The sequence below is a fragment of the Octopus bimaculoides genome, chromosome 8 (genome assembly GCF_046866305.1).
Source record: "Octopus bimaculoides isolate indiv1 chromosome 8, ASM4686630v1, whole genome shotgun sequence".
NCBI lineage: Eukaryota > Metazoa > Mollusca > Cephalopoda > Octopoda > Octopodidae > Octopus > Octopus bimaculoides.
In genome coordinates this window covers 53,917,732-53,932,819 of record NC_142935.1, presented here as the reverse complement: position 1 = coordinate 53,932,819, position 15,088 = coordinate 53,917,732, and the positions used below count along the sequence as shown (strand labels likewise).

Genomic DNA, 15,088 nt, shown 5'->3' with positions numbered 1-15,088 from the left:
TCTTTTCTACTCTAGGCACAAGGCCCAAAATTTTGGAGGAGGGGGGCAGTCGATGAGATCAACTCCAGTATGCAACTGGTACTTAATTTATCGACCCCAAAAGGATGACAGGCAAAGTCGACTTCAACGGAATTTGAACTTGGAACTTATCATCATCATCATCATCGTTTAACGTCCGCTTTCCATGCTAGCATGGGTTGGACGATTTGACTGAGGACTGGTGAAACCGGATGGCAACACCAGGCTCCAGTCTGATTTGGCAGAGTTTCTACAGCTGGATGCCCTTCCTAACGCCAACCACTCAGAGAGTGTAGTGGGTGCTTTTACGTGTCACCCGCACGAAAACGGCCACGCTCGAAATGGTGTCTTTTATGTGCCACCCGCACAAGCCAGTCCAGGGGCACTGGCAACGATCTCGCTCGAAAATCCTACAGGAGCCAGTCAGGCGGTACTGGCAACGGCCACGCTCAAAATGGTGCATCTCATGTGCCACCCGCACAAGAACCAGTCCAGGGGCACTGGCAACGATCTTACTTGGCTTGCCGGGTCTTCTCACGCACAGCCCATTTCCAAAGGTCTCGGTCCGTAGTCATCGCCTCGGTGAGGCCCAATGTACGAAGGTCTTGCCTCACCACCTCAGCCCAGGTCTTCCTGGGCCTACCTCTTCCACGGGTTCCCTCAACTGTTAGGGTGTGGCACTTTTTCACGCAGCTATCCTCCTCCATTCTCACCACATGTCCATACCAGCGCAATCGTCTCTCTTGCACGCCACAACTGATGCTTCTAATGTTCAGCTTTTCTCTCAAGATACTTACACTCTGACGGGTATTCACATTGACATTACACATCCAACGGAGCATACTGGCTTCATTCCTTGCGAGCTTACGTATGTCCTCAGCAGTTACAGCCCATGTTTCACTGCCATGTAGCATGGTTGTTCGTACGCATGCGTCATACAGTCTGCCTTTTACTCTGAGTGAGAGTCCCTTTGTCGCCAGCAGGGGTAAGAGCTCTCTAAACTTTGCCCAGGCTATTCTTATTCTAGCAGCTACACTTTCAGCGCACCCACCCCCACTACTAACTTGGTCGCCCAGATAGCGGAAGCTATCGACTACCTCTAGTTTTTCACCCTGGAATGAGATAGAAGTTGTTTCCTGTTTGTTTGCAGTCTTTATTGCACCTGAACATCTGCCACAAACAAAAACTAACTTGCTAGTTAACCTGCCTTTGATGTTGCTGCACCTCTTATGTGTCCATAGCTTGCACCGGGTACATCTTATAGAGTTACTACCTACTCCTTTTCTACATACTGAGCAGGGCCATCTACCTGAAGGGGTTTGTGTTTTATCTACCTTCCTACTTATTAGGATTTTGGTTTTAGCTAGGTTGACTCTAAGGCCCTTCAATTCTAGACCTTGCTTCCACACCTGAAACTTCTCCTCTAGTTCTGATAGTGACTCCGCAATTAGGGCAAGGTCATCAGCATAGAGGAGCTCCCAGGGGCAACCTGTCTTGAACTCCTCTGTGATTGCCTGGAGGACTATGGTAAATAATAGGGGGCTGAGGACGGAACCTTGGTGGACCCCTACCTCTACCCGGAATTCATTGCTGTACTCATTTCCAACCCTCACCTTACTGGCCGCATCTCTGTACATGGCTCGCACAGCTCTCACTAGCCATTCTTCTATCCCAAGTTTCCTCATTGACCACCAGATAAGGGATCGGGGGACCCTGTCAAAGGCTTATAGATAAACAAAATACCGTTAAGCATTTTGCCTGGCGTATTAATTCAAAAGAATGTAAATAAATAAGCATTACATTTGACAGAAATCTGAAAACTAAAGGGTTAATGCATATTCTAACACACACCCACACATCATCATCGTTTAACATCTATCTTCTATGCTAGCATGAGTGGGACGGTTGCACCAGACTTCTGTGACTGTTTTGGCAAGATTTTTACAGCTAGATGCCCTTCCTAACACCAACCATACATATTTACTTGGGAAACAGACACGGGTTGGTGACAGGAAGAACATCTGGTCTTAGATAATCTGTTCCAACAAGTCTTGTCTGACCAAGCCAAAATGCAAAAAAATTCAACATAAAATTGAACAAACAAAAAACATACATATACAGAAAAATAAAATGTTGCAAGAAAGGATATTTGTCTATTGATAAATCTTGTTGCAGTATTCCAGTCAACAGGAACTCAGCTTCTACTATTGGGATGCCAGCTTGGATGGCTTTCTTACAGGATGACTTGTCATCTTCACAGGAAATCACAATGGTTTCTTCTTTAAACTCTGTGGGAAGTTTTGCTAAAAACTGCAAGATATGACAGAAATATTTCACATCATCACCACTATAGTTCTAGTTATACCTTCAGTTACATATTCAACTTTTAATAGTTTGGGAAGGTCTGTATGAGAGAGAGAGGTTGGTTAGATTCTGTGCATATTTAATGTTTCTATGGGTACCTAAGCTTTGGTGGAAGTAGATATATAAAATGACTCAGAAGGTTACTTTTCAAAGTAGTGCTAATTCGCAAACTATTAAGAAAATGATCAGACATGGCTGTGTTGGTTAAGAAGTCTGCTTCACAACCAAATGGTTCCAGGTTCAATCCTATTGCTTGGTATCTTAAACAAGTGTCTTGTGTTATAACACTGGCTGAATAAAAACTTAGGAGAAGAATTTGGTAGATGGCAGCTTGTTGTGCGTGTGTATACAATTCCAAAGATGTGCCAAATGGTGCAATAGATTGGCTTCATATTCACATTAAAATAAATCAACATAAATGAGATTGTGTGAAGGGGGGATAACTGCAAAGCTAATTTAGAGAATAAAGTAGAATGAAGACTAAGATTTAATCTAAAGAGCATAGAAAACAGGCATGATAAGCACAGAAAAATATGAATCCCTTTCATATATAAAAATATATACTTTCAATTTTAGATAGAAATATTTTATAAATTACCTTTGCTTTGCAACTCTCTATAATTTCTGGTATGAAAAAAAAGAAAGAAAAAAAGCTTTATAATAATATATTACAATAAGATAATGATTAAGTCATTACATGGACCTTATAATGTTTTGTGAATAGCAATACACATTATTATTCATTGATATATTATGTTCTAGCATAAACTATACACATTTTCACCACCACCCTCTTTCCTTCCCACTACCTCTCTCAATACCCTACTCCAATTCAGTCGAAGGGGTCTAATGCTGGTGCCATATAAAAACTACCCAGTTGACATTAGGAAGGGTATCTTGCTTAAGAAACCTTGCCAAAGCAGATACAAGAGGCCAATACAGGCCTCTGGTTAGTAAGTTACTGCCAAGCCATCCAACCTATGCCAGCAAAGAAAACAGACAATAAAATGATGATGACTATATATATATCATCATCACCATCATCATTTAACATCCATTTTCCATGCTGGCATGTGTTGGACGGTTTGATAAAAACCTGGCAAGCCACAGGGTTGTGCTGAGCTCTAATGTCAGCTTTGGCATGTTTTCTACTGCTGGATACCCTTCTTAATGCTAAAGTCTGTTCACAACAGTCTAAAATCTGGTGTTTTTGTTCATGCTGTGTCCTTTTGTTTTGTAACTCAACAGTCCAACAAACAGATTTCAATAAAATAAATACCAGACCAAAATAAGAACTGAAGTTAATATGACTGACTAAATCCTTAAAGGCCCTAGCATGGCTGCAGTCCAATGCATGAAACTGGTAAAAGATTAGACTATAGAGTGATATATGGATAGCTGTCATATTAACAAATTATTTATCAGAGGCAGTTAAGTTATTTTATAAATCATATATCGCATAGAGATGCATAGATGGCTGTTATATTATTTTATAAATTACATATTGTTTTATGCTTTTATGAAGGAAGTGACTATGTCTATAAGGTTCTTCTTTGTTGTTCCTCATAGACTGGAATATGAGGATAATTGATGGGGCTAATATAGTTAGAATAAAAAAAGACAGAGTTTGGAAAAATCATAAATATGTGATGTTTAGCAGTATTTACTTGACTTGCATCAGATAGATAAAGTTGTTAAATTATTTACCTTTCATTTGCTCAGCATTAGGTTTAACAGATTTGGTAACATGTATCTTGTACCCCTTTAGTGGTGACGAACTTCGAGCAAGTTCAAGAGACTGGCTTAAGGAGAAATTGTATTGTTTCTCAGCATCAGAATCCGATAAAATATATGGAGTGTAATCTGTGATACAATTTTTACAAAGTAAGATACAATAACTGGTATATACATAACAAGATGTTATTGGAAAATTTTAACAAAGTTCTGACAGCATGAGTAACACAATGGAAGATGTGGTAATTTCGTAAATTACATATCACATGCAAGGCTGTTTAGTTAGCGGAAAATATTTTAACACTCTCGCCCCACTCCAAATAAGATATACTCATTTCATATCTCTATCATACATTTATTCCACTGTCTAACAAAATGACACCTCAATTATGCTGGTTGAACACCTACTTTCTTGAACCTTTAATCATCATCATTATCATCATTTAACGTCCGCTTTCCATGCTGGCATGGGTTGGACGGTTTGACTGAGGACTGGCAAGCCAGATGGCTGCACCAGGCTCCAGTCTGATCTGGCAGAGTTTCTACAGCTGGATGCCTTTCCTAACGCCAACCACTCTGAGAGTGTAGTAGGTGCTTTTACATGCCACTGGCACAAAGGCCAGTCAGGCGGTACTGGCAATGGTTATGCTCAAATGGTGATTTTATGTGCCACCTGCACAGGAGCCAGTCCAGCGGCACAGGCAACAACCTTGCTCGAATGTTGTTTTTCACATGCCACCAGCACAAGTGCCAGTGAGGTGACACTGGTAATGATCATGCTCAAATGGTGTTTTTTATGTGCCACCGGCATTGGAGCCAGTCAGCGGCCCTGGCAACGATCACACTTGGATGGTGCTTTTAACATTCCACTGGCACGGATGCCAGCCAGGCGGTGCTGTCATCAGACATATCTTACTATTACTCACTAAACTCTCACACCCAGACTTAGCACTTTCATCACTGCCAATGAAGCTGGCACCAGAAATGGTGATGTGCCAGGACAATGCCAAGAACTAACTCTTAATGTTTTGATTCAGTCGGAAGTGTTGCAGCATTGCTACCAAAATACAACCTCGACCACACATACACAAAATAAAAGAAACCCTTCTGTTATGTTCATATGATCACTCCATTATTTACTACTCTACCAGGTTCTTTCACACATATCCAGCTGGTTCAGAAGGTGAATCTACCTAGAACCACTTTAAATGTTCATCATCAGCAAATCAAATACTCTATTTATAATCATAGATCACCAATCAGATACACCGAACATACCAACAGATCATTTTTTACAATTATTTTCTTCTAATTCTAATCACACTTTCCTTTCTTAAAATACTAAGGAAACATTAAATAAATACAACACAAAAAGATGAGATGGTCATGGGTGGAATGTTTAACTGATCAGTGTTGAAGGAAGGCATTGTTGTGGCACTGATACTAGAATTATTTAAGTGTGCACCAACTAAAGAAGTAAAAGATCTGAATGAAATCCTTGTCAAGGATCCATTAGAGATAGAAAAAAAAACTCACTTTAATTAGTTGTCATCATTATCACCATTTAACATCCTTTGTCTATACTGACATGGATTAGACTGTTTGGCAGGAGCTGGCTAGGCCAAAAGTTACACCAGGTACCATAGTCAGTTTTGACATGGTTTCTACAGCTGGATGCCCTTCCTGATGCCAACCACTTTACAGAGCATACTGGGTGCTTTTTATGTGGCACCATCACCAGTGATTTTTATGTGGCATCATCACCAGTGCTTTATATGTGACACCATCACCAGTGCTTTTTATGTGGAACCAGCACTAGTGCTTTTAGTGCACTGTAAAATATTTCTTGTAACTCCATCAACAGTCCTCACTAACTTTGGACAATCTTCAGTCTGTGATACTGAAAGAGACTGTGACCTTCAGGGAAGAAAAAAAAAAAACTCTTGACAGGGACTTACCAATGAACGTCTTGGCAGATTTGCATTTAGTCAACCAAGATAATGAGACGATTGGAATACCACGTGCCAGGCAACACAAGAATTTCACAGTTCGGCGGACCTGAAAAGGTATTGTAAACAGATCTGAAGATTTTGTGTCTTTTCTTGAGCTAGAGGTTATGTTGGCTATCACCAGTGCTTTTTATGTGGTAACATCAGGTAAAGGAATAAATACTTAAATGTTTAACATGGGTTTATTGCTATTAGATTATAACTGTTTATAATTGTTCCAATTATTAACTTCATCTTTAGAGATGAATATCTTAAATATATCAATACTACATCTATCAGTTTGATTTCTGGTCATTTTGTATATATAACTAAATGCATACACAGTACTAGACTAGAAGACTAGATTGAAACAAGGAACCTAGGCTAGTATTATTGAGTAATGCTTTGCAATCTGTCATCTCTTTACAGCCAAAGGAAGACTAGTGTTCAACTCCACTGGCAGCCATCAATTACACACAACATACCAGATGCAACTCAACTTTCTAGAAACTCACTTCACAGAGAATATCATAATGCATGCATGGCTCTGTGGTTAAGAAGCTCATTTTGCAGTCATATGGTTAGGGTTCAATCCCACAGAGTGGCACTGTGGAGAAATGTCTTGATGCAATCAAGCAACCCTCTCCCACCAAATTTTAAACCTTGTGCCTTAGCAGAAAGGATTACTTCTAAATTAAAGGTTATAATGTCAGTGATTAGTGGTTAAAATATAACTCTTCATTAAAACACAAAGGTTCCCAGATTGAATCCAATTTGGTAAGATGTCCGTTAGTGGTGGCAGCTTTATCTCGTATCTGAGGTTGAGTGTTCCTTGCTGAACACTTCCTTTATGGTGATAGCATTGATGACTGTAGACCAATTATTGTATAGAAGAGTTAATGGCATTCACTGCATGGTAATGTTAGTGGAGGATGAGGTTGACTTTGTCAAGCCTTTCTTTCCTGTCATCTGATATGTTCCTTTTCTCTTCAGGTGGCTTAAAATCAACCTTGTCCTCCATATGATATCCATACTTAACAATATTACACCTCATGATCATCAGAGATCAAAGTGATTTAATATATATATATATATATATATATATATATATATATATATATATTAAAGGAAATGGTTCATCTTAAAAGAAGGAAATTTGATAATCCAATAAAAATTATCTTACTAACAAAGAAGTTATTAATAAAACCAAAGAGAAATCAATATTACCTTGTCAGTGATGAGGTGAGTACAGCAATTAAAGTTGGTCCCAACAATCCCGCCAAGTTCTGTAACAATCTGACAAAACAACAAAACTATTATATTTACACAAAAATAGCAAACATGAAATCTATCAACTGATCTTCATTGAAGTGAAAAAACATCAGCACTAAGTTGTGTACCTATAAATATATAGTACCTAGAGACTGTGGAGGCGCAATGGCCCAGTGGTTAGGGCAGTGGACTCGCGGTCATAGGATCACGGTTTCAATTCCCAGACCGGGCGTTGTGAGTGTTTATTGATCAAAAACACCTAAAGCTCCACGAGGCTCCGGCAGTACTCTTCCACCACAACTTTCTCTCACTCTTACTTCCTGTTTCTGTTGTGCCTGTATTTCAAATGACCAGCCTTGTTACACTGTGTCACGCTGATTATCCCCAAGAACTACGTTAACGGTACACGTGTCTGTGGAGTGCTCAGCCACTTGCACGTTAATTTCACGAGCAGGCTGTTCCGTTGATCGGATCAACTGGAACCCTCAACGTCGTAAGCGACGGAGTGCCAACAACAACAACCTAGAGACAGGCCAAAGCAAGATGTCCAGTAATCACGTGAAACTGCAAGTTTTACATTAGAATATCTCTTTTGTAGATGGATGCTGTGACAACAGTACTAATCATGGAGAATCAGAGATTGCTACTCATGTTGTACAAACGTCTATCATTATAATCCACTGACACACAGATGTCCCTTTATGGTGACCTCATCTATTGAAAGTCCTATGGTAATAGAAGTGTGGTAACGTGTGCAAACCTAACCAGTTGGAAGTGCACACAAATATACAACTTTTGTCTTTGTCAGTCACTTATGCTTCAAACCATGCAGATCAGCAATGGGACTCAGTAGTCATCTAAGAGGTCACAGGATGGTAAGTCAGAAATGCCAGAGACAATAAAGAAGCATAAGGAGATGGCAATCATCTGTGAAGATGACGCAATCTTCACACACACACACATATATACATGAATATGTGTGTGTGTGTGTAATATATACATGTGTATGTGTGCACATGACTTCTTTTTGAGGACCAATCTACTAATCTAGAATCAAGTAAGAAATACAAGTTTATGTTTTATTTCAAAAATTAAATATGGAAGCAAACACAAATATTATATAAAAGAGAATTAAAAGCAAATACTATAAATTGTTCATTTATTCATTTAACATCTGTTTTCCATCTCAGCATGGCTTGGATATGAAATTGACTTTGAGGCAGTTTTTTATGGCCAAATGTTCTTGCTGCTGCCAACCCTCATCAGGTTTGTCAAGTAAGAGATTTATATCCTACAGGCCTTTGAAAGTGCAGGCCAATTGGTCATAATACGAACAAGGAATGTCAGCACTGCTATACTTACATGGTGGCAAGTGAAGTGTTGAGATTCTTGCACATTCACGACACACATAAACCATACGATGGGCTTAATACTGTTTCTGTTCACCAAATTCAATCACAAGGCATTGGTTTGGCCAGTGTGATAGTAGGCTGCATGGTGGGCACTGAACTTGAAACCACGTGGTTACAAAGTAAATGTCTTAACCACATAGCCATACTGTCAATTCTTTATATACATACACACATTATCATCATTTAGCATCTGCTTTCCATGCTAGCATGGGTTAGATGGATTGATTGGAACTGGTAAGCCTGAGAGCTGCACTAAGTTTCAGTCTTATTTGGCATGGTTTCTACAGCTGGATGCCCTTCCTAATGCTAACCACTCCATATGTGTATACATACATGTAAGTAAAGTGATTGATGTTAGAAAAGGCATCCAGCCATAGAAACAAAGCCAAAACCGAGACACTGGAGCAAACTATGGTCCTCTAACTTGTTGAACCAACCAAGCCATTCCAGTAGGGAAAGCAGATGTAAAGTGATAATGATGATGATATAAGGGCCTACATTTTCATGCCAAATCTTTTGGAAATGTTACAAATGAATGAACTAGTGCCCTATCAAGGTGATGAGTTATTCCACATCTGCTTAGCCCCATAAAATCAGAGATAAACACTAGCCCTTAACAAACCCTTTGAGTTTGAGGAGCATTTATTTGCATAATAATGTCAAAAGCTTGGTTTAATGGAGTCTTACCTTGAACCTGGTACAATGCTCACATTGTACTGTTTTAAGAAAACCAAAATACAAGAAGGCAAAAAAAAAAAAAAACCCAGTAACTTACCCTTTGACCCGTATCATCTGTCAAACCAGTAAACATGACATTGGGCTTTAACTGTCCATTGTTTCTCCTGGGAGATATAAACTGGTTGGACTTGAGATTCTTAGGAGTGGCCATGTTACTACTCTGAAAATAAAGAAAATAGTGAATCTGATGTAAGCACAAGCCCACGAATAATGGTGGGGAAGGGTTATGATCAATCATATTAATCCCAGTTCTTTACAGGTACTTATTTATTGAACCTAGAAGTATGAAAGGGTTGATGTATCCCAGCAGGATTCATCAAACACAGAAGGTAAAGTGACACAACTGAATGTCACAAGGGATTGCGCCTGACACTCTACCAATTCTGCCAATCCTTCTCCCTTATATTTTATAACGTCTGTATATATAAAGATGAGAATATGTGTCTGTCTGTCTGTCTCTGTGTGAATCCCTAAAACTCGAGAACTACACAACCGATTTCATTCAAATTTTACACAGGCCTTACTTAGGGTCCATGTAGTGTCATGAGTCAAAAATTTTTTTGACTTCTTGCCTAATGCAAGCCCCTTCCACTTTTTCATTATAATGTGTCAAAAGCAAAGCAATAACATCTCTCTATTATAACGTCAGATACTTTCACTTTAATAGTTTCACTATTAATACTGAAACTATTATCTCACACACATACATATACAGGCATACAAACATATATATATATATACGTATGTATATATGTGTATATATATATACACATATACATGCATACAAATATTTATACATATAGATATGTATATACATATACATACATGCATATGCATACATATATACATACATATATATACATACACACATATGGTGAGAGAGAGAGAGAGGTGCAGGTGTGGTAAGAGACTTGGTTCCAAAACTAATGGTCCTGGGTTCAGTCCAACTGTGTGGTACCTTGGCATGAGTCTTCTGCTATAGCCTTACACCAACCAAAGCATTGTGAGCGGATTTCATAGACAGAAATCAATTGTATACATATATGTAAGTGTATGTGTGTGTCTTTGTGTCTCTGTTTCTCCCTCATTACTGCTTCACAACTACTGTTGGTTTATTTACATCCCCATAACTTAGTGGCTTGACAAGAAGAGACTGATAGAATAAGTACCAGGCTTATCAGAATAAAGAAAAAGCACTGGGGTCGATTCATTTGATAAAAAATTCTTCAAGGCAGTGTCTCATATTTTTGTTTGCCCACTCAATTGTATCTATCAATTTATCTTTCTGTGTATGGCACATAAAAGACACCATTTTGAGCGTGGCCGTTTTCGTGCGGGTGACACGTAAAAGCACCCACTACACTCTCTGAGTGGTTGGCGTTAGGAAGGGCATCCAGCTGTAGAAACTCTGCCAAATTAGATTGGAGCCTGGTGAAGCCATCCGGTTTCACCAGTCCTCAGTCAAATCGTCCAACCCATGCTAGCATGGAAAGCGGACGTTAAACGATGATGATGATGATGATATATATATAAAACACACACACATGGACGTGTATGTATATGTGCATATTTGATAGAAGGTAGCTGAGTGAAAGCCTGATGCAGGGACTGTTTCTGTTCTTGGGTGTCTTTAGTAGAGTTCACTCTGTTATAAGCCTTCTAGCAGAGTTTCCATTTTGAGGAAAACTGAGGATCTGAAAGTTTACAGGCAATGACTTCCCTTCATTGACGTGTAAAGACTCCTATCCAATGATAGAACTGTAAATATGTCTGAACTGTTTAAGATGAGAATGTCATGGACTATGAAGGAAAACTAAACTGCTGTCTGTAATCTTAGCTCGGTATTATATAACAAGAAGTGATGTGACAGATGAATGAAGTGGTACACAATTTTCTACATCAGATGAAGGTCTGCAAAAGTGATAGACACAGGATACTCAATAGTTGTTATTGTTTAACCCCAAGTGAGTCCCGATCCAAGATACTTATGATCAAAGGTGTCTTAGTTGTGACCAGTCCATCTTTTTGTGACAGACAGTGTACGTTAATGTCGCCTTCTATTTGCAGTCAAAAGATGTGATTTGAGAGAAAATTTAAATGTGGCTTTTAGCATACTAAGAAACTGCTTCATTAACTCAAGAGAATCCTGTGTTAAAAAGGATAAAGAGTCAAGGCACTGTACTTTATGACAAATAAGACACCTGCCCCACCACCAATCTCAAAACAATCACTCTGGGTCCTACATGTGAAGTTGGGCTTCCCTTATACTTTAAAGCACTAAAAACTTTTTCCCCCTAAATATGCGCTGCTGAAATTGGGGTGCATTTAACATGCCTATATGTCTTTTATATAGTCAAATACATTATATAAAAACAAAAATCAGCACAAACCTCATTACTTGATTGACTAGCAGTTCTTTGATTTTCCCTCCTTTTAGCGGGTGTCTTCATTTCTTGCATTTCAGAAGCGTCCTCTTTTGTATCCTGCAAATGACTTAACTGTCTTTTAGAGAGAGTTCTCTTTGCTGGAGTAGTTTTCGAGGGTGCGGTGGTATCAGCTGACACATCTGAACTTAGATTCAAATTCTCAGCATGATCTTTTGAAGCAGAAACACTTTTTTGTTTCAAAGAACAGGGAGTATTTTGAGACGATCCTGTTTCTTCATTGGAAGCTATTTTCTTTTTCTTAGAGTTCCTTTCAGAGATTTTACTATCTACGTCTTCATCAGATTTTTTTCGCTTGTTTCTTGGAGTCCGACTTTGAGAATTTTTCTTTTCTTCTGTGTTTTCTTCCTCAATATTTGATTTGGTTTTTGAGTCATCATCTTTATCTACTTCCATGTCTTCTTTCTGATTTACACTTTTAGTTTCTTCATTGGAACTCTTCTGGCAAGGTTCCTCCTCAATTTGTTTATTTGAATCTAAAGACTTCTTTGAAGATACTTTACCGCCCTTTTTACTTTGCGCTTTATCTTCAGCAACTTCTTTCTTTGCACCTCGAGTACTCCTCCCTCTGCTACTTGGAGTATTATTGTTGCTCGTCTCCAATGCACTTCCATCAGGTGGTTCTTTCACCTCTTTTACTGATTTACTCCGTAATGCTCTCCCACTTTTACGAGTGACTTTAGAATCTTCACTCACAATATCGACATGCAGATATGTTTTAGTCGTATTTGAAAAGTCACTTATTTCTTCCCGTGCTTTCTCTTTATTTTGCTTAGATTTTCCTCTCAAACCTCTCCCACTTTTCCTAGAATCAACCGTATTTTCAGACAACACTGATATGTCACCAACATTCTCTTCTTTCACTTCTAGAGAAATATTCTCAGTCTCTTCAACAGTTATTTCGTTAGATTTTAAACTTTTCTTTTCTACAAAATCTTCATCAGCCTCCATTTCACTCTCAATCAAACTTTTAACCATTTTCGTTCTTTTTCCTCTCCCAGTTTTTGATTTCATTTTCGTTTTGCTGTCTTCAGAACATTCTTCATTCTTTAAATCTGCTAATTTTGAATCCGATCCTTTAGACAACTTTTTATTAGCTTTGTCATCTTTAATGTCTGCAGAACTTTTCTTAGATCTATTTGATGACCGTTTCACGTTCTTGTCTAAATAATTCTCCTCCTCTGAACTGCTTTCCTCATCAGGAAGATCAAATCTGATCGATTTCCTGACTTTTGATTTCTTATCCTTAGAATGGGAATCACTAGTTTCTGGATGATTTCTCAGTGACCGTTTTCCTCCACTTTGTAGTTCAGGAATTTCTATAAGTTCTGAGGGTGTGTCTGTAGATTTAGTATTTTTTCTCGTATTTCTAAGAAGTCTTTTACCCTCTTGTGAGACTGGAGTGGAAGTAGCATCCTTTTTAAGTCTTTTAGATCTCTTAATATCTTCCTCAATGTCAGAAATGGTTTCATTATCTTCTAATTCAACAGGAAGTTCCTCATCAGTAGCTTTGCTTGTACTGACAACTATCACCTGAAATTCATGAAGAGAGATTAATGATCTGCAAAGACAATTCAATGATGAAGATCATATTTGAGACAAGTCTTGTTAAAATCACAATATCCTAAATATGATAATGCTGAGCAATTTACATATGGGAAATTAAAAATATAAACCTCTCACATGCAACATTTTCATACTCTGGCATTAAGAAAAGAACACTGCTTTTTACCCCAAAAAGCTATCTGGAGTTAAAGGAAGATATCAGAATGAGACAATTAGGTGTATCTATTTCAACGCTGATGATCTGGTGAGACTGATTGGACATTCAATCTGTTTTGGGCAACAGTATGTTTTGGTATTGGAGGCAAACACATACGCATGCAGGCAGAAATATACACAATGTGTAAAAAGAGGGAGAGAGAGAATGAGAGACACTACACATACATACAAACATAACTAGATGCTTGCACACACACACATATAGATAGATAGATAGAGAGAGAGGGGGGAGAGAGACAGACAGACAGAGAAAAAGAGAACAAAAGAAACATTAAAACATTTAATACTGAATAAGGTGGCACTGAATCAGCAATGCCAACACAACTCTGCCACAACGTCTCAGACCTGAAAGAGTATTAATGAATATTAGAGGAATTTGACACAAGCAAATTCCAAATCCCAGTCTTTGATGGCACAAAAATTATAGTTTCTAACATAAGAGAGAAGGCCAGAAATCTGGGAGAAGCAGTTGATTGTAATTGACCCTGGGAAGATGAAAAATAAATCTACCCTCAGTGGATTTGAACTGTGAACATAACAGGTCATAATCAAATACTGCAATGCATTTTGCCTATTGCTCTAATAATCTGGCCAATCCACAGCTTAATAATAATGATTTTAATGTTTTCATATGTTTACGTTTAACTGAAAATAACTGCTCCAAACAGCAACTACCTCACTGAAGTAACGAACAAACATATTCCTTCTACCACATTAAACAAAAGGAAGAGAGAGAGAGAGCGTGTGTATGTGAGACGGAGAGAGAGTGAGAGAGTGTGTGCATGTCATTGGCAAACAAATTTGTTCAGGGGGATCTAACACAAAATTGGCCAACTTTCTGAAAATAACAGACAAATCACACAAATTACACTCTACCATCTTAAATACTGATTTCAAACTTTGGCACAAGGCTAGAAATTTTGAGGGCGGGAATAAGTTGATTATATTGACCCCAGTGTTCAGCTGGTACTTACTTTACTGACCCCAGTAGCATTTAAACTCAGAATGTAAAGGCAGATGAAGTGCTGCCAAGCATTTTTCTGGCATGCTAACAATTCTGATAGCTCACTGCCTTTACCATCTTGAATATTAATGACATAATTCCTGAGTTGCAAAAAAAAAAAAGAAAAAAAAAAAAGAATAGTAATCCACTTATGACAATCCAGTTGTTTTTTTTTATTTTTTGCACTCCAGGAATCGTCATCGTTTAATATTCGTTTTCCATGCTAGCATGGGTTGGACAGTTTGACCGGGATCTGGGAAGCCAGGAGGCTGCACCAGGCTCCAGTCTGATCTGGCAGTGTTTCTACAGCTGGATGCCCTTCCTAATGCCAAC

At 38.5% G+C, this 15,088-nt stretch overlaps 1 protein-coding gene across 3 annotated transcripts in view; it reads right to left on the bottom strand.

Annotated features, from left to right (window-relative positions):
* Nucleotides 1-15,088, bottom strand: part of LOC106875749 (uncharacterized) — a 51,355-nt gene that overhangs the window by 2,605 nt on the left and 33,662 nt on the right. For all 3 annotated transcript variants that reach the window (XM_014923999.3, XM_014924002.3, XM_014924000.3), the window contains 7 exons: nucleotides 11,917-13,503; nucleotides 9,564-9,686; nucleotides 7,332-7,400; nucleotides 6,075-6,174; nucleotides 4,090-4,245; nucleotides 2,981-3,006; nucleotides 2,168-2,328 (listed from right to left, as the gene is read on the bottom strand). In XM_014923999.3, the coding sequence (XP_014779485.1) occupies nucleotides 2,168-2,328; nucleotides 2,981-3,006; nucleotides 4,090-4,245; nucleotides 6,075-6,174; nucleotides 7,332-7,400; nucleotides 9,564-9,686; nucleotides 11,917-13,503 (2,222 nt within the window). The remainder of the gene's footprint in view (nucleotides 1-2,167; nucleotides 2,329-2,980; nucleotides 3,007-4,089; nucleotides 4,246-6,074; nucleotides 6,175-7,331; nucleotides 7,401-9,563; nucleotides 9,687-11,916; nucleotides 13,504-15,088) is intronic.